This window comes from Phyllostomus hastatus, unplaced genomic scaffold (genome assembly GCF_019186645.2).
Source record: "Phyllostomus hastatus isolate PE091 unplaced genomic scaffold, TTU_PhHast_1.1 phas_contig_34, whole genome shotgun sequence".
Classification (NCBI taxonomy): domain Eukaryota; kingdom Metazoa; phylum Chordata; class Mammalia; order Chiroptera; family Phyllostomidae; genus Phyllostomus; species Phyllostomus hastatus.
In genome coordinates, this window is record NW_025333857.1 from 24,310,078 (window position 1) to 24,334,152 (window position 24,075).

At 37.7% G+C, this 24,075-nt stretch overlaps 2 protein-coding genes across 6 annotated transcripts in view; one reads left to right on the plus strand and one right to left on the minus strand.

Annotated features, from left to right (window-relative positions):
• ERMP1 (endoplasmic reticulum metallopeptidase 1) overlaps positions 1-13,785 on the plus strand; it is a 59,556-nt gene extending 45,771 nt beyond the window's left edge. For both annotated transcript variants that reach the window (XM_045840544.1, XM_045840543.1), the window contains exons 14-15: positions 10,492-10,655; positions 10,783-13,785. In XM_045840544.1, the coding sequence (XP_045696500.1) occupies positions 10,492-10,655; positions 10,783-10,947 (329 nt within the window). In that variant the 3' untranslated portion in view covers positions 10,948-13,785. The remainder of the gene's footprint in view (positions 1-10,491; positions 10,656-10,782) is intronic.
• Positions 13,786-14,711: 926 nt separating this feature from the next.
• Positions 14,712-24,075, minus strand: part of RIC1 (RIC1 homolog, RAB6A GEF complex partner 1) — a 128,397-nt gene continuing 119,033 nt past the window's right edge. For 3 of the 4 annotated variants that reach the window (XM_045840299.1, XM_045840298.1, XM_045840300.1), the window contains exons 22-26: positions 23,728-24,014; positions 22,728-22,919; positions 20,441-20,618; positions 20,088-20,276; positions 14,712-19,210 (exon numbers count right to left, since the gene is read on the minus strand). In XM_045840299.1, coding sequence (XP_045696255.1) covers positions 18,922-19,210; positions 20,088-20,276; positions 20,441-20,618; positions 22,728-22,919; positions 23,728-24,014 — 1,135 coding nt within the window. In that variant the 3' untranslated portion in view covers positions 14,712-18,921. The remainder of the gene's footprint in view (positions 19,211-20,087; positions 20,277-20,440; positions 20,619-22,727; positions 22,920-23,727; positions 24,015-24,075) is intronic. The other variant, XM_045840301.1, reaches the window with a different exon arrangement.

The following is a 24,075-nucleotide window of genomic DNA, read 5'->3' on the forward strand; positions in this document are numbered from 1 at the left end:
TATAATTTTTTATGCATTGTTGGATTTAATTTGCTCATATGTTGAGAATTTTTGCATCTATATTCATGAGATATTCGTCTATAAGTTTTCTTGTAACATCTTCGTGTGGTTTGGTATTAGGGCAGTGCTGGCCTCGTAGAATTAGATAGGAAGTATTTTCTCTGCTCCTGTCTTCTGAGGATATTGCAGAGAATTGGTATAATTTCTTCTTTAAATGTTTGGTAGAATTCACCAGTGAACCCATGCAGGGCTGGGTTTTTTCCCCTGTTTTGGAAGGTCGTTAATTATTGATTCAGTTTTTTCCAAGGATTTTATTTATTTATTTTTAGAGAGAAGGGAAGATTCTGTGCACGTCGATAGATCCAGTTTGTGGTAGTGTTGTTTACTTTGGCTACCTCCTCACGGATCTTTGGCCTGCTGGGTTTGTCAGTTATTAGTAGAGGGTGGTTGAGGTCAGCTGTGACAGTGAATTTGCCTATTTCTCCTTTACTTTTATCACTTTTGGGCTCACCTATCTGTTGTTAGGTACATATCAATTATACACATTTGATATAATTTATATATCTTAGCATATCAATTAATACTTATTAAAATTATTTTTAGTGGCTGTCCTAGAGCTTGCAATAGTCCACTTTCAGATAACACTATACCTCTTCATGGGCAGTACAGATTATTCATTTGTTTAATTTATTTTTAGTGTGGAGACTTTGTAACACAGTATTCCTGTTCCCATGTCTTCCCACCCTGGGATTCTGTGAAGTTGACCTTTAAAGCAACAGTTAAGTCATAGGACAGTTTTCTTTCCCATCTTACACTTATTAAACTTCTAATAAATGCATGTCAGTTTTTCCATTTCAGATTTATTGTAGTGACCAACAATTTGATAGGAGATTGTAGTATTTATAAAAGAAATTGAGGCCAAATATGATTTTTAAGGGGCCTAATTGAAAACTTTCAGTGTCAGTTGCTGGTTCATTGTAGATCCATAGCAGCATTTGCTCTGGCATCAGACAGCATGATTTTGTTTACCTTTCTTGTTACATTTATGTTTAAAGCTAGTAGAACTTTTCAACTGGTGTTTGGACCTTTAAGTCATCTCTCTAATATTATCTTTCAAAAATAGACTTGATCGTGTCAGTTCCCTACTTAGAGAACTTTTACTGATTTCCTGTTGCCTGCAGAATAAGCCCAAACTCTTTGTCAGGGTATGTTTGGTCTTTGGCACTTTCGCCTATGTATACATTTTAAACTTTTTTCCCTTGATGCACTCTGTAGCTACATTCAGTTGGTCATTTGTCCCCAGTTGTCCACTCTCACTTCTGGTGAAAGTGTATTTTCTTGCTGCTATCTCCCACCCAAATGCTACCCTTCTCTTTTTTGGCAAAATCTAAAAACTAATATGAACCTCTTTTCCCAGCGTCTCCAAAAAACTGAACAACTGCCACCCTTCTACTTTTTTCTTCTCTTTGTACATAGCTTAGTTGTACTACTGATCACCTTGTATCATGATTATTTAATTCATGTCTGTATTTTCTATTAGATTTCAAGGGAGGCAGACATAGATGGGTTTGTGTTTATCTCTCTGTTTTTGATCCCCAGAATAATCCCTGGCACATAATGGGTGCTCAAGAAAGGTATTAAATTGTTGAATTTGGCAATTTTATTCTTTTTAAAGTAGCCTATGTGGTCATTTCTCACTTAGCACAGAGACAACCATCAAGATGTAGGAAATTTTGTCATCAGAAAATGTAAGAGTTTGCTTGTCTGCTGGGTAATTTTTTTTTAAATAAGCAAACCAGTGATGTGACATTGTGGATGAGATACGAGACAAATTCACACTGACTACCAAGTCCTGTGGAGGAAAAGGGATGATGCGGCCACTTTCTCAAGGGGAGAGTGCCTCAGAGTGGCCTAGCCACTCTCTCAAGAGGAGCACCTCGACCCTTACCTTGACAAGCTTTCATTGCTTTTCTGGGCACATCACAAGAAGGTCCTCATTACTATGCACAGGTTCACTTTAGGTGGTTACCTTTTACAGAAAACAAAGGAGAGGATGCTGCTAATCACATCACAGAAGGATATTTGCAAATGCAAAGGGAAAAGTGGTTGAACTGGTTACACTCATCCTTGGAAGGTTTAGCATAGCTTTTAGGAAGTTACTTTAAAGATATGCAGTAAACGTTTGCTGCCTCAATTCAGGGTGAGGGAGTTTTAGCAAAAGCAAGTCTCAAAGTGGCCTAGGTACAATGTAGGCCTGATTGCCCATGGGAGAACCTATCCGTGGGTATGGATCCTGTGCATCTCCGAGTGGGAGCTGGGCCCATGCCACGCAGAACGATCTCCTATAAACCAGGATGGTGTCTCTCCCTTTATAATGACTTTTTGTTTGTGAAGTGCTATGGTTTAGTTCTGTGGGTCAGTTTGATTAGGCCATGATACTGAGATATTTGGTCAAATACCCTAGATCTTTGTGTGAAGGTAGTTTTGGGATGGGATTAACATTTAACTAAGCAGATGTGAGTCAAACAGATTGTTCTCCATGATGTGGTAGGCTTTATCCAGTCAGCTGAAGGCCTTAATACTAACTGACCTCCTCACACGGTCTGGGCATTCAAGCTGCAACTCTTCCCTGGGTCTCCTGCCTGCCAGCTACCTTGAGGATTTTGGATTTGCAACGTTCAGAGTTGAATGAGCCAATTCCTTAAAATAAATCTCTATTTTCTGTGGATATATCCTATTGATTCTTTTTCTCTGGAGTCCCTAATATAGGAAGTTCAGTTTTTAAAGGTTCTGCTACTGTTCACTCTGTACTTTCCCTACTGAGTTAAAAAAAAAAAGAAGATATGTTCAAGGCCTCATTTATATATAGTGAAATGTACAGATCTGATACAGTTTCATTAGTTTTGACAAAAGAATACATGTACCCATCAGGACTTAAAGTATTCCCATCACTCCAGAAACTTCCCTTACACACATTTCCGTTCAGTCTCCCTGATGCTGAGCAGCAACCACTCTTTTCATTTCCACATCACAGATTCGTCTTGCCCATTTTTAAACTTTGTAGAAATGGAATCGCCCAGTGTGTAACATCCTGGGTCTGGTCTAGGTCATTCAGCGTAATGTTTCTGAGATGGAGCTATGTCGTTTCTGAGTATCAGTAGTTTGTTCCTTTTTATTTCTGAGTACTATTCAGTGTAAGACTACACCATAGTTTATCATTCTGTTGGTGGGCTCCTGGGCTGTCTCTGTTTGGGGGCCGATGTGAGTGGAGCTGTTATGAACATGCTTGTACATGGCTTTTTGGGAATATATGTTTTCCACTTCTGTTGGATAAATATCCAGGAGTGGAATTGTTGGGTTCAGAGGGTAGACTTACATTTAATTTTCAAATTGTTCTATTTTTTTCCCTCCCACCAGTAGTACAAGGGGACCCCCAAAAAACCCTGGAATTATTTTCTGGAGGGCAGGCCCCTTGTAGTGCAGTCTTCCCTGTTAAGTGAGTGTTCTAGGAACCCATCTGTATCAGTGCACCAGCTGGCATTGTTGTGAGAGACTGTTTGGCTTCAGTGAATTTGTTTGAAGATTCTTTCAGTGTGTTTGCCCGTTTCATGATGGGTGACTTACGAGCACACCTGCCCAGATCGCACTGAGTGTTTAGCAGGTTTTGACCAAAAGTGGCAGGACCCCCATACCCCACCCTCCCTATTTCACCCAGTCTTGCCCCAAGTGACTTTTTTTTGTTTCCTTGGATAAAAAACATCCTCAAAGGGAAACATTTTGCCGATATGGAAGAGGTGTAACAAAAAATGGCAGAAGCACTAAAAGGTATCAACATCGAGTTAAAGAACTGTTTTGAGCAGTGGAGAAAAGTCTTGATAGGAGTATTGCATTACATGGAGAGTACTTTTGAAGGTGACTAAAATTTACACATGTAAGAATACATACAAAATTTTTAATAAAGTTTTTTGGGTCCCCCAGTGTATATGAAAGTTAAAGTTCTCACAAATATTTGCTATTTGTATTTTTCATTTTATCGTTTCTAGTGGATATTTAGCAGTACCTCTTGTATTTCTGTAATAATGGCATGAAATGTTTTTCCAAGTGCTTATTGGCTATTCATATATCTTGCTTCATTCATGTTTTTTTTTCCCTTTTAAAAAATTGGGCTTATTGACTTGTAGGAACTTACATGTACCAGGTGAAAATCCTTTATATCAGGTATATGTGTTATCAAGGTTTTCTTACCCATTTAATGATTTTTTCTGATTTTCAGAAGTTTTCCTTTATTTTTAATTTTGAGAGTACATTTATTAAAGCCCAGGACAGTGAAACAAGGAAGGGCCTAGGATAGAAGCAACGACAGGAGAGCGCCTCGGTGGGGCTGCTGTCAGCTCACTGGGAAATCTGGGAAAAGGGGCCTTTGGAGACAGGTTCAGGGAGTGAGCCAGGAATGAGCTGCCATTTGCCCATTGCTCCCCTGGTTGCAAGTCTCATGGGGACCCTTAGAGTTGAGGAGAAAAAAATTCACTTGAAAAGGGCATGGGAGTGAGTCTGCTCCAAGGAGGGCGCACCTCATTTGCAGATGTTTTAAGTTTTTTTGAAGTTCAGTTTATCAGGTTTTTCTTTCAAGATTAATGCTTTATATGTCCTTGCTGAAAAAATCTTGCCTACCTAGAGGTCACAAAGATAGATTCTATTATGCTTTATTTTAGAAACTTTATAGCTTTAGGTTTTTATGTTTAGGCCTATGATCCATTAGGGATCAGGGTTCTTTTTGGTAGTTAACCAATGGAATAAAGTACTTATGGGAATTAAATACCTTAGCTGACACTTCTGAAGGTGAATACTTTTGTTCTCTAGGGTGCTAAAATGTAATTAGAAATAAATTTAATTTGCACTTACTGATTTCCTTGTTCATGCAGCAAATATTTCTAATTTTATTTAATCATCTGTCCGTAAAAAGGAAGCACACACAAAAAAAATCCAAACCTTTCTCTATCCTCTATGCACAATTTGGAGAATTCCAGTAAAATGCAGGTTCCTGGCAGGCAAGGTGCACATCTACTGCCCTGTGTTCTATGACCGCAAATGTCAAGAAATCAGAAAAATATCATTGACTCTGTAGGTGTATGTCTATTTATGCACCAGCTACCTCACTGTAAATTAAAGAAGCTTTATAGATTAATGATTGGGTCAGTAAAGATCCTTTGTAGTTTTTTCTTCTCAATGTTTTCCTTGCTATTTCTGCATGTATGTTTGTTTTTTCCATATGAACTTTAGTATTAAGTCTAATATTAAACTTACTGCTAAATGGTATTTGGGGGATACAATAAATTTATAAATTAAGGAGGACTGACATTATATATGAACACATGAACTTAGACTGTCCATTTATTTGTTGAAACCTATTCTTGTGTCTTTCAGGAGTGTTTTAAAATTTTTCTCATCTAGGTTTTGTTGCTATTATAATTAGGGTTTCCTTCACCAGTATATCTTTTAACTGTTATATTAATCATTTGTATGTATGAAGGCAAACGACTTGCGTATGTCAGTTTTATATTTTGTTAACTCACTGAATCTTTTATTATTGTTTAATTTATTTGAGAGAGAGAAACATCAACTTCTTGTTCCACCTATTTATGCATTCATTGGTTGATTCCTATATGTGCCCTGGCTGGGGATCGGACCTGCAGCCTTGACGTGTTGGGACTACACTCTAACCAACTGAGTTACCTGGCCAGGGCTGGCTGAACTTTTGTTTGTTTATTTTATTTAGATTTTATTTACTTTTAGAGAGAGGGGAAGGAAGGGTGAAAGAGGGAGAGAAACATCAACGTGAGTACATTGATCAAGTAGCCTCTCACACACCCCCAACTAGAGACCTGGCCTGCAACCCAGGCTTGTGCCCTGACTGGGAATCAAACCAGCGATCTTTTGGTTCACAAGTTGGCGCTCAGTCCACTGAACCACACCAGAAAAGATTCAGGGCTGAGTCTTTTATTTTTTAAGTTAATCACGATATCCTAGGGTTCTCCAGATATACCAGGAATTGCCAAACTTTAAAAGGTCAGATAGTAAATATTTTAGGCTTTGGCAGATGTCTCTGTGGTGGGTTCTTTTGTTAACCACTGTTTAAAAAACAGAAACCATTAGGAGCCTGACAGCTACACAAAAGCAGAACTCAGGTATAACTTTTGACTACTGCACATTTCTTTATTTCTTCTTTACTAGTTCTTGTGCCTCTGATTTGTGTAAATGGCTAATACGTCTAGCGTAGTGTACAACAGTTGTTGAGATGGCAGCATTCTCGCCTTGTTCTTGGTATCAGTACAGAGGTCTCTAGTGTTTTCCCATTATATAAGATATCTTCAGGACTAAGGTAGATTGATTACTTTTTATTGTGTTAACCAAGCATTCATCAGCCGTTGTTTCTATTTTTTAAAGACTTTATTTTTAGAGAGAGGGGGAAGGAAGAGAGGGAGGGAGAAAGGATGAGAAACATCAGTTGGTTTCCTCTCATACACCTCCAACTGGGGACATGGCCCACCCATAACCCAGACACATGACCTGACTGGGAATCAAACCAGTGACCTTTCAGTTTGCAAGCCGGCACTCAATCTGCTGAGCCACACCAGCCAGGGCAAATTCTAGAATATTTTTATAAGGAATGGTTTTTAATTTTGTGAGAGACTTTGTTTTTTTAGTAATCTATAATAATAATCATAGATTTTTTTTCTTCCTTGGATATTTTAATATGGTATAATTATCCAGGTCATAGCCTAATTATTTTCTTACTGTGATGTTGGATGTTTGCTAATATTTTATTTAGAAATTTTGCATCAGCACTCATGAATGGTACTGGTCTCTGTGTGTGTGTGTGTGTGTGTGTGTGTGTGTGTGTTGTACTCAGATTTAGGTATCAGTGTTATGCAGTATAAATGTAAAAACATCATAAATGTTATACATCATGAAAACAGTTGGTAAGTTTTCCTTAAATTTTCAACGCTTTGGAACAGTTTATGGAGTACTGGAACTACTTGGTTGAAAAGTTGGCTTGAAATTCTCTCGGAAACCACCCGGGCCTGTGCTTTTTTTGTGGGGTAGGTTAATAACTTTTTCTAGGGTTAATTTGTTTGCCTAAGCTTTATAGGTGTGTTTGGGTCACCTGTATTTTTCTAGAAAAGTATCTATTTCATCTGGGTTTTCAGTTGTTTATGGAGGTCTACAAAGTAGTCACCGGTGATTTACACACTTGTTTATTTTTCTTATTTCTCTTTTTGCATACTTGGTTTGTTGTTCCCTCCCCTGCTGTCCCTTTCTTAATTGTTACCTAGTAGTTGTCTGGTTAATTTTTTTTCTTTTTAAAAAGTTTTTAGTTATATTACAGTTGTCCTAATATTTCCCACTTTGCCCCCCTCCGCCCAGACTACGCCCATCTTGTTAAAAATAAATTGGTTTTGATTGTTTAAGGTAGGTGTTTTGTCCTATTCTCCATTTCATTGATTGCTGATTTTATCTATAGCATTTCCTAACTTATGCTCTTTTTACTTGGTTGTCCTTTTTTACTTGTCATTTTATTCTTTTATTTTACTGAAAAAAGAGCTTATTGCTCTGGATTTTGTTTTATCACTGTTTTTCATATATCCAGTAGTTTCTGTATGTGTAGTATTTCTCTTATTTTAAAAAATTTCCATAATTTTTGTTTCCTTTTACTCATGAGTCTTAAATAGACCTTTTAATTTCCGTGTAGAAAGCTGTTTTGTTTTGCTGATAATTTCAAGCGTTATTGTGATCAGAATGTTATTTGTAATCTCAATTTTATAGAACTTTGATATCTTTTGTGACCTAAGATTTTTATGAATGTTTTATGCCTACTTGAGATATATCCTGTATCATGTAAAGTTTGATATGTATATTTTATGGTCTACTTCACTGATCATTTTCTTTAGATCTTTTATGTCACTGTTTTTTGTTCAATTGATGTCTTATACTGATGGAATATTAGTTTCTTTTGTTTCTATGTATACATCTTGCATCTCCTGTAGTTTTGCGTCATAGTAGTTGCTATGTTATTTGGTAACAATTTTTATGTGAATTACAGCTTTTAGGTCTTTATTTTTAGTGCTTTTTGTCTTCACATGTTTTCTTCTGACATCAAAGAGGTCTTTTTAAAAATATATATATTTTATTGATTATGCTATTACAGTTGTCCCATTTCCCCCCCTTTACTCCCCTCCACTCTGTTCACCCCCTCCCACCCACATTCCCCCCTTAGTTCATGTCCATGTCATACTTATGAGTTCTTGAGCTTCTACATTTCCCATACTATTCTTACCCTCCCCCTATTTTCTATCTACCATCTATGCTACTTATTCTCTGTACCTTTTCCCCCCTTCTCTCCCCCTCCTACTCCCCTGTTGCTAACCCTCCATGTGATCTCCATTTCTGTGGTTCTGTTCCTGTTCTAGTTGTTTAGTTTGTTTTTGTTTTTGTTTTAGGTGTGGTTGTTAATAATTGTGAGTTAGCTGTCATTTTACTGTATGTCTTTATCTTCTTTTTCTTAGATAAGTCCCTTTAACATTTCATATAACAAGGGCTTGGTGATGATGAACTCCTTTAACTTGACCTTATCTGGGAAGCACTTTATCTGCCCTTCCATTCTAAATGAAAGCTTTCCTGGATAGAGCAATCTTGGATATAGGTCCTTGCCTTTCATGACTTGTAAAATAAAGGAAAATGTTCAGGGAACCAATAGTGATGGGAAGGAAACTGGGACTCAAATCAATGGAGTGGACCAGGAGGAAGAAAGAAACATGCAATCAGAAAAGAATGAAGAAACAAGAATTCAAAAAAATGAGGAGAGGCTTAGGAACCTCCAGGACATCTTTAAACGTTCCAACATCTGAATTATAGGGGTACCAGAAGGAGAGGAGGAAGAGCAACAACTGGAAAAGTTATTTGAACAAATAATAAAGGAGAACTTCCCCAATCTGGAAAAGGAAATAGACTTCCAGGGAGTCCAGGAAACTCAGAGAGTCCCAAAGAAGTTGGACCCAGGGAGGAACACACCAAGGCACATCATAATTACATTAGCCAAGATCAAAATGAAGGAGAGAATCAACAAGAGATAGAAGCAACAAGAGATAAGGGGACAGTCACCTACAAAGGAGTTCCCATCAGACTGTCAGCTGATTTCTCAAAAGAGATCTTGCAGGCAAGAAGGGGCTGGAAAGAAGTATTCCAAGTCATGAAAGGCAAAGAGGTCTTTTTAAAATTGTGTCCACTTGACTGAAATACCTTTGTTCATACCTTTAATTTTATGTTTTCTTAATCTCTTTAACTGTGTTCCTTGAATATTAGGTCAGCTTTGTAAGCCAAGTTGAAAACTTTTTTTAAATACTAACTCCTTTTTATTCAAAATTGTCATTATCCACTGCTTTTTTAAAAAATTGTTGTTCAAGTACCGTTTTCTGTCTTTTACTCCCATCCCAGCCCACCCCTCCCCACCTTCCCCCATTTCCATCCCCCCTATTTTTTTTTGTCCATGTGTCCTTTATACTTGTTCCTGTAAGCCCTTCCCCTTTTCCCCTGAAATTCCGTCCCCTCTCCCCTCTGGTTTCTTCTAGTGGCTGAGTCAGGTTGCACAATTTTATGGCTAATGCTGTGTTTTATATTCCTTTTTCTGTGGTGTCTTCTTTGTTCTTTTAAGACATTTTCTGGCATTTAAGGAAGTTTATATTTTTCTTTGATCACCTGTTACTTAACTTTTCATTATCTGTATGTCAGGTTTTAATGGCATTCTTTAACTCTTAGCCTACACAACAGTGTGGTTATTCCACTTTCCTTTTTCCCTGTCATGTTACATGCAACATCTGTACATTAGTCTTCCACTGTCACACCTCAGTATTTGTAATATGTTTGAATATAGTAAAATTCTCTTTAGTTCTTTTTTAAGAAAGATTTTTAAACTTTATTTTTAGAGGGAAAAAGGGAGGGGGAAAGAGAGGGAGAGAAACATCAATGTGTGGTTGCCTCTTGCACACCCCCTACAGGGGACCTGGCTTGCAACCCAGGCATGTGCCCTGACTGGGAATCAAACTTGCGACCTTTAGGTTTGCAGGTTGGCACTCAGTCCACTGAACCACACCACCCAGGGCTCATTATCAGTTGTTTTGCTAGTTCTCATATCATGGTTAGATGAAGCTTATTCTCTAGATTTCTGAAGAAAGGCTCTCATGTGTGCTAGGTTCTTATGGCTGGGCCAAAACTTAAACCCAGGTTTTCTCACTGTAACATCTGTGCCTTTCCTGCTGCACAGCACTTACTTACCCTTGTTAATCTACACTGAAAGTCCAAACTGGCAAACCTCCATTAGGTTTGCAATGAGTGTTTTTAAAGTGATAAAAGACATGAACTTCACAGTCTGGTCTGGATGGTGGCTTAATTGCTTTTCAAGATAGTTGTCACTAATATTTCTTCTGTTTGTTGCAGGACCAAGCCATATGTCATTCTATGTTCGTACTCACAAAGGGTCAACACTTTCTCAGTGGTCTCTTGGCAGTGGCCGTCCAGTCACAAGTAAAGGAGGAGACTACTTCGTATTTTACTCCCATGGACTCCAAGCCCCTGCATGGCAGTTCTGGATAGAAGTACAGGTGGGAGTTTCCCAGCATTGCTGGCATCATTGGTCAGGTTCCCTGGTGGTATTTGGCAACTGTCAAATACTTAGGATCAGTATTCTGCCTTCATAGAGCTAGAAAACTAACTAATTTTCTCTGCCAGGTCTTGGAAGAACAGCCAGAGGGCATAGTCACTGTGGCCATTGCCGCCCACTACCTTTCTGGGGAAAACAAGAGATCCTCGCAGCTGGACGCTCTGAAAGAGAAGTTCCCAGATTGGACATTTCCCTCTGCCTGGGTGTGCACCTACAGTCTCTATGTGTTTTAACCTTGTGAAAGAATTCAAAGTAAATGACCAGTGGGATACTTCATGTGACACATTCTCTCCTTATGCTACATGGTATTTGTAACATAAGTCAATGAATCTGAATGAGCATATGTTCAAAGCGCTTTGTGGACTAACACTGTTCAGGGTTAAGCACTATGATGATTATGCTGGGGGTAGTGATAAATGATTTTTTTGACACTTGAAAATGCCAGTTTTCTGGCACTTAAGCACATGTAGGTACTGCCACTACACTACTGTGTCATTTTATACGACCTTAAGGACAAAAGCCAACAAACAACCTGAGCAGTGAGTTGCTCCCTTAGGATCATAAAAGACATTGAAAGTACTGCAGGCCCATTGTTAATAAGACAAATGACATTTCCAATTAAAGCCCAAGACCATTTGTTGTGTGGATGGTGGGTAAATTACCAATCACTGGAGTAATGATTCCCTTTGAGACCTAAGGATAGGTCATTAGAAAGCTATTTCAAAAAGGAATGGGGAGAACCATTGGGCTCTTGAGGTCCCAGCCTGTGCCGAGTGAGCTTCTTTAGGAGGCTTCTAGAGTGTGCTTCGCATCTCTGTAGTGAAGCCCAGGACCCCTGATGTGGAGACCTGTGGCAAGTTCCTGCTCCTAGCCCTTCCGACAGCTGGTCACTGAGATCCATCATGGTGAAGTTGTTTCAGCGCCTGAAGCTTCCCTCTGAAACATGTTCCCTCTCTTCACCTGGCCAATTTGAGATGGCGAGCATTTGTCCAGCTACATATACCCTCTGGGTTTTCACAGGTTCTTTTGGTTCAGTTTGTGCCAGTACATGACCTTAACTTCCTCAGAGCACTGAGTTGCCATGGTGGCTAAGCATTTTATAAATATTTATTCTTTGTTTTGTAGGAGGGAGTTTTCTGCCATCCAGTTAATCCTTGAAAGCCTAATTTTATTGATACACTGAGTCCTTATTTTTGCCTGTAGCCAGATGAACAGATTGGTTTCTCAGTAATTTACTGTCCAGCACAGCTGACTTTCCTAAAAGTTGAGGTTGTGGCTAGTCCTGGAACAAGATCCCTGTAGTTGTAGTTATTGGGGTTCAGACCCTGCATAATGGCAGCCTTAGGCCTTATAGGTGCTTTTCATTTTTAAGACAGCTGTGTAGCTTGTGAGGCATATGCCAGCAGTGCCTCTGACGGATTCTGAGCTCCAGCAGTGGAAAGGTTTGGGGGGTTTGGTGGTAAATGTTGCTTCATTTTTTTTCTGTTAAGAAATGTAAAAAGTTGCACTAATTCTGAGTTTAGCAAGCGTAGACCTCCAAAAAACATTTGAAAGAAACACCATAATAAAAAATTAAAAAAATTGGCACTTGGATCCATTTGAACAGATAGAGTAAGTGTGCATCACAGAAGGAAATTCTTCTTGAAGCTGCTTGTGTGGATACAATGTGGTTTTTTAATCGTATTGTCTAATCTAATTCTCTTAAAGCTGTCTGGGCCTACACGGAGGGCTGCAGCCAGCGCTGAAGGGTAATATGCTGGCTGTGACGTGCACAGACACTGAAGCCATTGCTTTTACTTATTTTTTATTTTGTAGAAACCATATATTATTAGCTTCAAGTGCCTGGCACCTGCCGCATTAGTCTGTCAGGCGGTAATAAAGTTGGAAATGTTTATAGTATAGCTTGTATGGAATCACAGTTGTGGCGGAGAAGTTAGGAACAGTACTATCTCAATGAATTTCAAAATATAGCCAGTCCTCCCTATCTACAGGTTCCACACACACAGATGAAAAATATTCAGGGGAAAAACATTACGTTGTTTATGTGTGCTACGTAGTTAGGCCTACAGTGGTTCCATCTGTACTGAACGTGTAGACTTTTTTTTCCCCTTGTTCTTATTCCCTAAAAAATATAGTGTAACAACTATTACACGGTTTGTACATTTTATAATTCAGATAATTTAGGGGAGGATGTATGTAGGCTATATGCAAATCCTGTGCTATTTTATGTAAGGAACTAGAGCATGTGGATTTTGATATCCACACGCACGCTCTAACTCCTCACCCCATGGATCTTAAGGGATAACTGTATAAGCATATTTTCATCCCTGTGAGTAATCTGGACTTGATTACCAGAAATTACTCATAGGGAAAAAAGGGCAAAACTCAAGTTTTGTAGGAGGTCACTGTATGAAACACAAAAAGTTCCTTGTGATATTTCCAGTAATAATCATGGTTTTGCTTTTGCCTTTGAATTATATCCTCACATGTAAACAATTCTTTTGTTCTTGGTTTTCGTTAGCATTGTAAAACTTACATGTGGTGCAAGATCTTAAAAAGATGCTCACTGGTCTCTGGGCACGCTTAAGTGTTCTGGAATACTGTTTTAGTGTAGAAATGATTAAGTAATTCCAGTATTCATGGCTGTGTTGGTAAGCACACCACTGTCAGATCAGCAGCCTCTGAAATGAATTTTTCTGAGTGGTCATTTGAATAACTCATTTCTAAAAGGGTCTTTTCAAATTCTAAAACACATCATTTCCTACAGAATTTAAATGTAAGTAGCACAGGGAAAGTGTAAAGAATTGTGATTTGGAAGGAATTGATTCTTAAAAATTTACACACTGTTGGACCAAAAAATGATTGTTGCATGAAGTATCTGTTTCCAGTTTAGCAGATGTAAATAAGCATGATAGGATCCCTAAAATGTTACCGCTGAGGGAAACCACCTGTTCACTCAGGAAGACTGTCCATTTCTTTTCACTGGTTTGCTGACTTGATGATTAATTGTTGCCTTACAATGTTACCAAAATAAACTTTCTTTCTACTAGTTAGTCTCTTTAACAGAAAAACAGATCTTTATTGTGTTCTCCTTTGCCCTCACATTTGAAGTTATTTCAAGTCTTACAGAGCCTTTAAAATCCTTTTTTAAAAACTGCTATTAGAAGACCTAGATGGGTCATATGAGCAAAGAACTCAATGAGCACTATTAAAACATTCGTTTACTTCAACTGGAATCCTTTTTGCTGTGGAATAAGGTTGTGCGTCTGAATTTCACAGAAATTTATGAGTGATTATTTGGTAAGTGTTAAACTTCAGCACATTTAGCAATTTAAATCATACCCATTGGTGAAGAAAGTCACTGAAGGGCTAATAAAAATGTTCTTTTGTTGGGTGATAGAGATAGGAGGGAGGGAAGAGGAAATTTTCTTTGAGCCAGAGAGCTCATTCTAATCTCCACACACAGGGCAGCTGTGCTCCTCCAAAAAAGAGGACTCACATCTCTGTGGTAATTTACTTAAATTTGAGTCAGTGTCCTTGAAAATGGTTCAGTACAAGGTGAAAAAGCTCAATGACATTCCTAATACACTTTATGCCTCCTTACATGTTTTTATTTTAAAAATATCCTAGCCAATTTTAAAGTACAACAATATATACTTTTGATACTACAACATGTTAATTTCTTTCCTCCAAGTTTGCCCCTATTAACATGCTCAAGTGGGATTTATCCCAAGAATGTAAAATTGATTTAACACCTGAAAAATCAATGCAATATATAATTAATAAAGGATAACATATAATCATTTTAACAGATGTGCCCCCCCCCAATTTGTTGAACCTAAAACCTTTTCATGATAAAAACATTCATCTAATAATAGATGGGAACTTCCTCAATCTAATAAAGGTAATCTATTAAAAAAATAATTTGTTATGAAAGACGGAATGCTGCTTTCCCTCAGAAAAGAAGATAAGGACATCCAGTACTCCCACTTCTGGTGAATACGGTACTGGAGGTTCTAGCCAGGGTGGTTTGGCAAGAGGCATCCAGATTAGCTGCAGACGGTATGATCTATATAGAGAATCCTAAAGAATCCACAAAAGCATTCCAGTTAGTAAGTGAATTCAGTAGTGTTGTAGGACCCAATATCAATATACGGAAATAAATTGTATTTCTATATATCAACAGAGAACAATCCAAAAATAATTCTATTTGCAAAAGCATCAAGAATAAAATACTTAAAAAATAAGCTTAACAGAAGTATGAAATTTTTACACTGCAAACTATAAAACATTGCTGAAAGAAAGACCTTGTTCACAATTAGCAATCTTAAGATGGCAGTGTTTTCCAAATTGATCTATAGATTGAATGCAATCCCTGTCAAAATTCCACCTTCCTTTTTGTGTGTGCATGGGCAGAAATTGACAAACTGGTCCTAAATTTTCTATGGCAGTGCAGGGGACCCAGAACAGCCAAAACACTCTTGAGAAAAACTTACAACTCATGCTTTGAAAACTTCTTACAAAGTAACAACAGTAATCAAGACAGTGTGGTACTGACATTTAGACATAGATTAATGTAGTACAAAACTAGTTCCAAAAAAACCCCATACATTTATAGTCGATTGAGTTTTGACAATCAATGGGAAAAATTAATAAGTGGTTCTGGGACACTAAATATACACATACAAAAAAATTAGAATGAATCAAAGGCCAAAAAGTAGGAGCCAGAACTATAAAAATCTTAAAAGAAAACATTGGCATTAGTACCTGTTTTCGCTAACCAAAAGAAATCCAAAGGATTTTTCTTTTTTTGCTTTTATGAAAATAGCTGGTACCATACTAACATAGGTCTTTCAAAAAAGCTAAGGGCCATAACACTAATGTTATGTTTCAGAAAGCAGATGATATTCTTTGCTTTGTGCCATTTTGGCTTACAGAGGTTTCATAGGAACACTCTACTCTTGGATAGTGGAGGAAACCTGTTATCTGATCAGGTTCTAGTATCCAAAATACATAAAATCTCTTGCAAATTAACAGAAAAATAAATGACCCAATGATGAAATGGGCAAAGGATGTATTTTTATCCAAAGATACACAAATGGCTAATAATCATGAGAAGGCGGTTATAAAGGAAATGCAAATCTATAATGAAACACCACTTCATACATTAACGCAGATGGCTGTAACCAAAAATACAAGTACTGATGGTAGAAATTAGAACCTTCCTCCACTGCTAGTGGGAATTTTAAAAAATGGTACAGGCACTGCGGGATACAGTTAGGCAGTTCCTCAAAAAATTAACTAGTTACCACATGATTCAGCATTTCCACTCCCAGACAGAACTGAAACCATGTCACACAAAAACTACTTATACATATGGTAGTGAAAAAGTAGAAACCATCCAATCCCTTAAATAGTGGATAAATAAGTATAGTACATTCATAAAATGGAATATTATCCAGCCTTAAAAAGGAATGAAATACTGATATACAGAGATGAATACCATGCTAAGTGAAAGAAGCCAGACAGAAAAAAGCCACATGTATGATTCCATTTATATGAAATGTCCAGAATAGGTAAATCCATAGATACAGCAGGTTTAGATATAGGAAAGAGTCAAAATAATTTTTAATCCTACCAATTAGAGATGATGCCTGGTCTCTACATTTTTATATGTAAAGTTTTGTTTGGTGGAAATCATATGTATGCATGATTTTGTATCACGTTTTCATTATATTTTAAACATTCTCCATGTCATCAACATGGACTGTCTGTTCTAATCTTCTATTGCCAGGCATCTAGGATGCCACCAACTCTTGATGCTCCTATTCTAAGTAATTCTGTATATAAATAATAAATCTCTAAGAGGTAGAATTATATAATCAGAAGAATATTTCTGTGGCTTTTATTATAACCTGAGATGGGGAATAACAAAACTTCATGTAATAGTTTTATTGCCCTTTACCAAGTTAAAAAAAACACACATTACAGAAGCAACAGCAATTTTAATTACAAGCAGAGGTCGACTTGCCCCCAAATGATTTCTTGTTTTGACATTAGCAAGTAATTTAAACTTTGAATATTTAAGTTCACTGGTTAAAATTATGGCTTATACAGTTGATATGTGAACCAAACAAGGCAAAATAAAAATGAGTTTTTAAAAATTAAAGTATATTACAAATTATTAGAGGAAATTTCTATGAACTTTTTTTTTTTTTGCCTTGGGGCCCACTCATTCCTATTAGTTGAAAACTAATAGTATCTTCTAGAAGACTTCGTTTATGGCATTAACCACAGAAACACAGCTGCCTTAGTGATCCCATGCTTTGAAGAATGCAAGATGAACCCAGCAGCAGATAGGATATTTGAAAAGATCACAGCTGTTTATGATGGTAAATCATTTTTATTGACTGAATATTCACACCAAGCACAAAAGTAATGCTAGTTCTTCTTCTAGTGGAGAGGGCAGGACAAGGAATTTCAGGTTAGTTTCTTGCTGAGCTGCATGTACTCACATGGGAAACATTTTGTATCTTAAGATTCAGGGAAAGGTGGTTTAAAACAAAGGCTTAAATAAAAGTAGCACCAGAACGACCAGGTACCAGTACTCACATATTACATCCATTGAGGAGTTTCAATATGTGAAATTATTGCACTTATAATGTAAAAAGTAAATGATAGTTAATTACCAAACCCAATAATTTAAAACAGTTTGATGAATTTTGAACTAAGCAATTTAAAAATGGTTTTCAGTTTCCCTTCAAAGGAAACCCCACTAGGACAACTAAATCTAGCCATTTACTTTAAAAAACAAGGATAGAGGACCAAGTTTTAGTTCTACATTGTAACTGCACTATGAGAAGAGAGGCTGTTTTACATAGTGGTATGAAGTTGGTCCACATCAAATCATTATTATAAAAATAAGTTTTTGTATAAAATAACATTGCATTCCTTTGTTCAAACTGCACAGTACGAAGCTGTCTAAATTAACACTGTTATACGGTAATTAGAAGTACACACGGTGGATATGTGAAGCAATTAAGGAGAATGCAGTTTTCATAATGTATGAAAACTGAAATTTAAATCATCAGAAATACATAAAATATTTTAAAAATTACAATGAAGATTGCATTCTATACAAATTTTTAGTTAGCTGTAATGATACAGGATTCAGCAGTCTATTTACATAAAACTCCATTTTTATTCAATTTACAAAAGCAAATAAATAAGAAACTACATTAATTTGCACAAAACCTGTTTCATTTCATGATCAGTGTGACCATTGTTGTTGCTTTATGACCAAGCCAATATACCTGTCTTCCTCTCCGAGTACTGCTCGAATTTGGAAAGAGTAAGCTCTGTCTTTATTCCAAGAATATATATAGCCATGCAGAATCCAGCATAAAACCTTATAAATTATAATACAAGCCCTAAAAATATGAACAATGCCTTTAAGTATATTTACAGAAGAGTATTCACAAAAAAGATAAATTTCTTTGATATAAAAGAGTAGTGGTATCTAACAGCATAATTGATAAGAACCCTGCAGCCCCCGACCCACACTGACCGGGCAGGAACTGAGTGCACGCGCTGGCTCACGGGAAACCAGGGAAAGGCCCCCGTCAGTTCAGGGCTGGGACTCAACAGGCAGGAAGAGCCAGGGGCTCATCTCCGTCACACTGGGGTGTGCTGAGCCGGGGGCAGCTTCCATTCAGGAACCCCAGTTAGAGCCCAGTGTGGCTCTCGATCCAAAGGGGCGCTACAGATAGCTCAGGTACCTGATGAACTACAGCAAGCACCTCAGCATTTATGTTTAAAAAGCAGTCTGGACACACACTGAGCCAGAAAACATGTAAGAAGCTATACATAAGTGAAAAAGTAAGCTCATCTGGGGCAAAACAATCTCTATGGTTTAAAAGCTACCAACCTTTAAGAATAAAACCAAAATATCCTCATGTACATCTGTAGAGTATTCTTTATTACTTTCTACTGAAGCTTAATTTTTTTTATGAAAGATGAGTTATTCTGATATCACATTTTTATGGAGTCATAGAGATTTCTTAGAGGAGAGTTAGTTAAAATTTAATACCTTATCAGAGTGTCTGAGCTGAGCTCTCCCTGGTTAAGGCAACTAGGTCACAACGTCCTCAGTTGCACACACGCTGCTGCGAATTAACACTGCCCGTGGCAACGACACCCCACAGTCGTTAGGACACAGAACAGTCGTAAGTCCCATCCTGAAAAGGTTCTTCCTCCTCTGCTCGGGTTGTGTCCTCCTCTTTCCTGCTGACCAGGCCGCTGCCTCCGACCTCGCCCTGGGGGAGGCTTCCATGGCCTGAGCAGGCCCTGCTCTCCTCTGCCCGGGGGCTGGTCTGTTCAGGAGTCTTACCCACAGTTATTGGCTGGAAGGCTTCAGGCTGGACCTGCTCTTCTGTTATCTCACTGAGCTTCTGCAGTTGTGGCTTAATGATGTTCAAAAATGGCTTATATCCAGGACTAAATAGAGGAAAAAGGAAACTAGTTTTCATCTACTGCATTCAAAAGGCTCCACAGTGTTACGGATAAATTCCTACTAAACACTGACACAGTAGGGTCAGTGAGAGATTATGGGGTGAGAAGAGACAGCACAGGGAGGTAGGAAGGGGCGGTTTCTTAGGTGCCCTGGCCAGCGTAAAGGTGGCTGCACATAGCATTACTGTCAAGTCTTAAATTTCTGAGCACTCGGAGCAAATTAGCTAGTATTACAGTTAAAAATCATATTCCACAGTGTAAGGACCAATAGGAATTTAGACTTGAAAAAGAACTTTCAGAGAACCTGAATGAATTTGTCAGTTAAGGAAAACTAGACCCAAGTAAGGGAAGACCCAAAATCCACACATAATTGGTGACAAAGGGCTAGAACCCAAGACTCTAACATCATCCACTACTCTCTTTTTAAAAAACTGAAGTGCCCTTTATTCTAAATCATCCTATTTAGAGTTTTAGCTCCATCTACTACTCAATTTGGGCTTGCTAGTAATTGCCATGGAATGGTCAATTCACATGGACCTTAAGTTTTTATCTTTTCAAGTAGACATTTTTGGGTTATTATCTTGAATTCCACAGAACTACAAATCTCAAGTTCCAGTCTTAATTCTGAGATCATTTGTACTGGTCAGTGACAGGCACTCCCATTTTTAAAATGACCAGCACTATTATTTATCTGTTTGTTACAGAATGGTAACAAACCACTGACAAAGAAAATGGTCTTAAAAATGAACATAGGAAAGTGTTTTTATTTGATCAACTTAAAAATCTCCAAATGAATGAACCAGCGCTAAGCCTTAATGTGAAAGGACAGCCAAGAAAGAAGCCCCAAGAAACCAGCCCTTACCAGTCTGTAGAGGCCCATCGATCCACCGCGTGCAGCCCGGTCTTTATGTTCTGTAACATCTCTCCATCCACCTCTGTGGTCTGTATAATAACCAAAATCTGGTTGATTATTGAGGATTCTCTAAGAATCAAACCTATGACAATACACCAGTCCAGACATCCTGCCTCCATGAAGATGTGTAGCAAATACCTACATATGAACAGAAATAAAATAATTGAGAAGGAAATATGGAGCCAAGAAGAATCTACAGATGTTCAGAAAGGCAATCATTATCAGGAAAGTACCCCTTGTACCTTATTTGCCCAAATATCCTGAGTAGGCATTCTATGCTTTCAAAATGCTGAAAGACTCACCGAAGCTGGACCTGGGACTTGTGAGGCCCTTTACTCGCCAACTCCATGGAGATGTGCTCTAGCTCTGACTGAGTTAAACTGAGCGTGGAGAAATTTTCATCCACCATCGTCCAGTCCCCATCCACCATGGAGCTACTTTCAGTCAAGTCTGTGGCTGAACCAATACTGCACTCATCACCTGATGAAGAAGTGTCAAGAGTTAAAAACTAACTCCATGTAGAAAATGTTTTAATTTTAAATATTGGCTGTTCTCAGATGTTGATTTCTGCTGGAGAGTTTGAAACCAAAACATTAAATCCACTGCTAAAATTCCTACACTATATTAACAGTATTTTTTAAAAAGTCATTTGAGAGATAATCAGACATTATGTGCCTTCAGATGGAAAAATATGCTACTACCTATAAAAAAATAACTATAATCTGACCAACTGACAATCCAGAGGAAACTGTTAAATGAAACCATGAAGATGCAATCATCAAAATCTACGTTATGAGAAAAATCCATGAAGCAATTTCTTCATTGAATAAATCAGAAACAAAGGGGGAAGAATTGCTAAAAGAGAATTAAAAATACATCAAGTACAATGTATGAACCTTGTTTGGATCTTGATTCAAGACGTAAAAGACAATTATGAATTATGAAACAATTGGAAATCTGAATACTTGATATTTTATAGTATTAAAGAATTGGTTAATTTTTAGAGGGATAATGGTATTATGGCTATTTTTTAAAAGAGTCCTTTTAGAGATACATACTGAAATATTCACAGATAAAATACATCATGCCTTGATGTGGTTAAAAAATACAGCAGGAGGGGGAAGTGGATGAAACCAATCTGGTCATGAAGTGGTGTGGGTGATGGATACGTGCAGGGGCCAAGGGATCCATTATACTATTATCTAAACTTTTTAGTATATTTGAAATGAACTCTTTAAGAAGTTCTTTAAAAAGCAATGGTGCCACCTCATGGCCATTATGATGGCTAGTATTTTTTAAAAAGCAAGTAAGTATTGGTGAGGACATGGAGAAACTGGACCCCTTATCAACACTGGTGGGAATATAAAATGGTACAGCTGCTATGGAAAATACAGTGGTTCTTCAAAAAAATTAAAAAGAATTACCATATGAGCTGGCAATCCCACTTCTGTGTAGGTACCCCAAAGCATTGAAAGCAGGGTCTCAAACAGAGTACTCCCATGTTCATTGCAAATTACTCACAATAACCAAAAGGTGGAAGCAACCCATGTGCATATCGGTAGATGGCTGGATGAACAAAATGTGCCATATACACATGATGGGGTATTACTCCACCTAAAAACGGAAGGAGTGTTCACGCTACAGTTGGGGTGAACTTTGAAAACATTATGCTGAGTGAAATAAGCCAGTTATAAAAAGACAAATACTGTATGATTCCAGTTATACGAAGTATCCAAAGTAGTGAAATTCATAGAGACAGAAAATAGAGTGCTACTTGCCAGCAGCTGGGGGAGGGAGGAATGGGGAGCTGTTATTAAATGGGCAGGGGGTTTTAGTTTTGTAAGATGAAACAAGTCCTGGAGACTGGCTGCACAACAATGTGAATTGTAAACACTACTAACTGTACACTTAAAAGTGGTTAAGGTAATAGATTTCATGTGTATTCTACCACAAAAACCATTATTGGCAGCTGTAAGCCTACCCACATAGCAGAAGCTCAGGTAACAGTGACAACAGACTGGAACTCAAACTTCAGGTGAATGCTTGGCCATTAAGAAAACTGCAGAAAATCAGGTATTATTTGCTACTTGATGCTCCTGTAATTATACAAACCTAAGCAACATAAATCACTTAAAAATTCCTCAATTTTTGACTTACCCATTGCTATAAGAGCAGAGGTTAGCACACATTTTTTGGTAAATGGCCAGATAAGAAGATAACTGAGTACAATTTTCTATGATACAGGTATGAGAAGAATGCAATTTTTTTATATGAGGATAGATAACATTTTGCTTACTTAAGGTTCAAAGTTAGTATTTCTGCATTGTTAAAATCGATTGCAAAAGTTCATCTATTAGTGCTCATGTGTAATAAGATTTTATCTGTTTCATTTTACCTAAAATAAATATGGAGAAGTACAGTCAAGGCCAAATTTGGCTTTGTGCTAGTAACTACCCACATCTCCAGCAGATAGTAAAGAGCAATCCTCAAGGAAACAGCTTCAAAGAAAAGAGTGAAACTCTCTCTCTGAAGTGCACATCTTTCTTCCAAAGGCAGTGAAGAAGAGCTAGGATTCACAGTGACATTTACCTTTGTTAGATAAAGGTGATAGGAAAGCGTCTTGCATTTGTGGTCCATGTGATGAGGCTGTGTCTATCTCATGATGGGTAGGGCCAATGTTGCTGAGCCAGCTCTGACTTCGCTGGACATTAGAGATGCCAGCATCTATCTCAAGGTTTGAAAAAGGGTCCGCTGATTGAGACTTTAATAGCTGCTCTCCCACTGCAAGGCAGGTCCAAAACAAAGGGGGGGAAATGGGAATTTAAGTTAAGATGTACACACTGTCATTTCCAATTCTGTTCTTTCAGCTTCTCTTCCCGCACTCTCCCAATACTAGAAGTTCCAAGCTAATTACTGTAATGTGATGCCATCTAACAGTCATCTTGTATCATCATCTTACTAGAACTAGGCAAAATTTTATTCTGTTCATCTTTTAAGTGATTTTTCTTGTATCCAAGATGACAAGAAGTTTCCAGATGCCATAATAAAAGGCTTTTCTTTGAATTTTAAGTGATAATTAGAACAGTCTTCTTTAAAAAGACCCAAACTAAAAAAACTATCTTTTGATTTTTCTTCCATCAAAAATGCAGTTTCACTTTGTCCTTTCCCAGTTTAGAAGACGGGCTCTCAAAGATGCATTTTTTCCTATTTCTTTGGAATGAGTCTTGTCAGGTAAGTACCATTTAACTTATTTTGATTAACCAATTCCAAAGTTCCTTTCCACAATAAGAGTGGTGTTTCATATATTCAGTCAATTCTCAACTTGCTGATAATCTGAAATAACAATGGTTAGATTTATAAATTAGACTTCCTTGTAGGATGCAGGTTCCACTTTATTTACATCCTTGATCAAATGGTGGATGATCTGACTATATACAAACACTTGACTTTTATTTCTTCTTGAGTTTGAAATGAAAAGACTTTCATTCCAAATAATGGAATATTTGGATATAAATTAATAGCAAAACTTCTAAATACTTTTAGTAAAATACAACTCTCCAGACACAAAGGGACACAAAGGCTGCATTACCTGTTCGGAATTTTCCATTTTTGGAAGGAGAACTGATGGAAGAGGCCGGGATGATGGGAAGGGGCCACAGGAAATCTTTGTGGAGTCTCTTCAGGGCTACCACAAAGTTGTCTACCCGAGCAGCTCGGGCACGCTCCTTGCAGAGCCAACTAATTAGCTCAAAGCCCAGCTGAGCTGCAAAGCAGCCAAGGTCCTTGAGCCGAACTTCTTCTAAGAGACGCCGAGCATGTCTCCAGAGCATCATGTCAATATACATGTTCTCTGCACAGTCGCTGTCTTTACTCCATCTACAAATGTGAACACAAGGAAAGTACAGAAAAATATTTCCCGGAAGACTTCACATTGTTT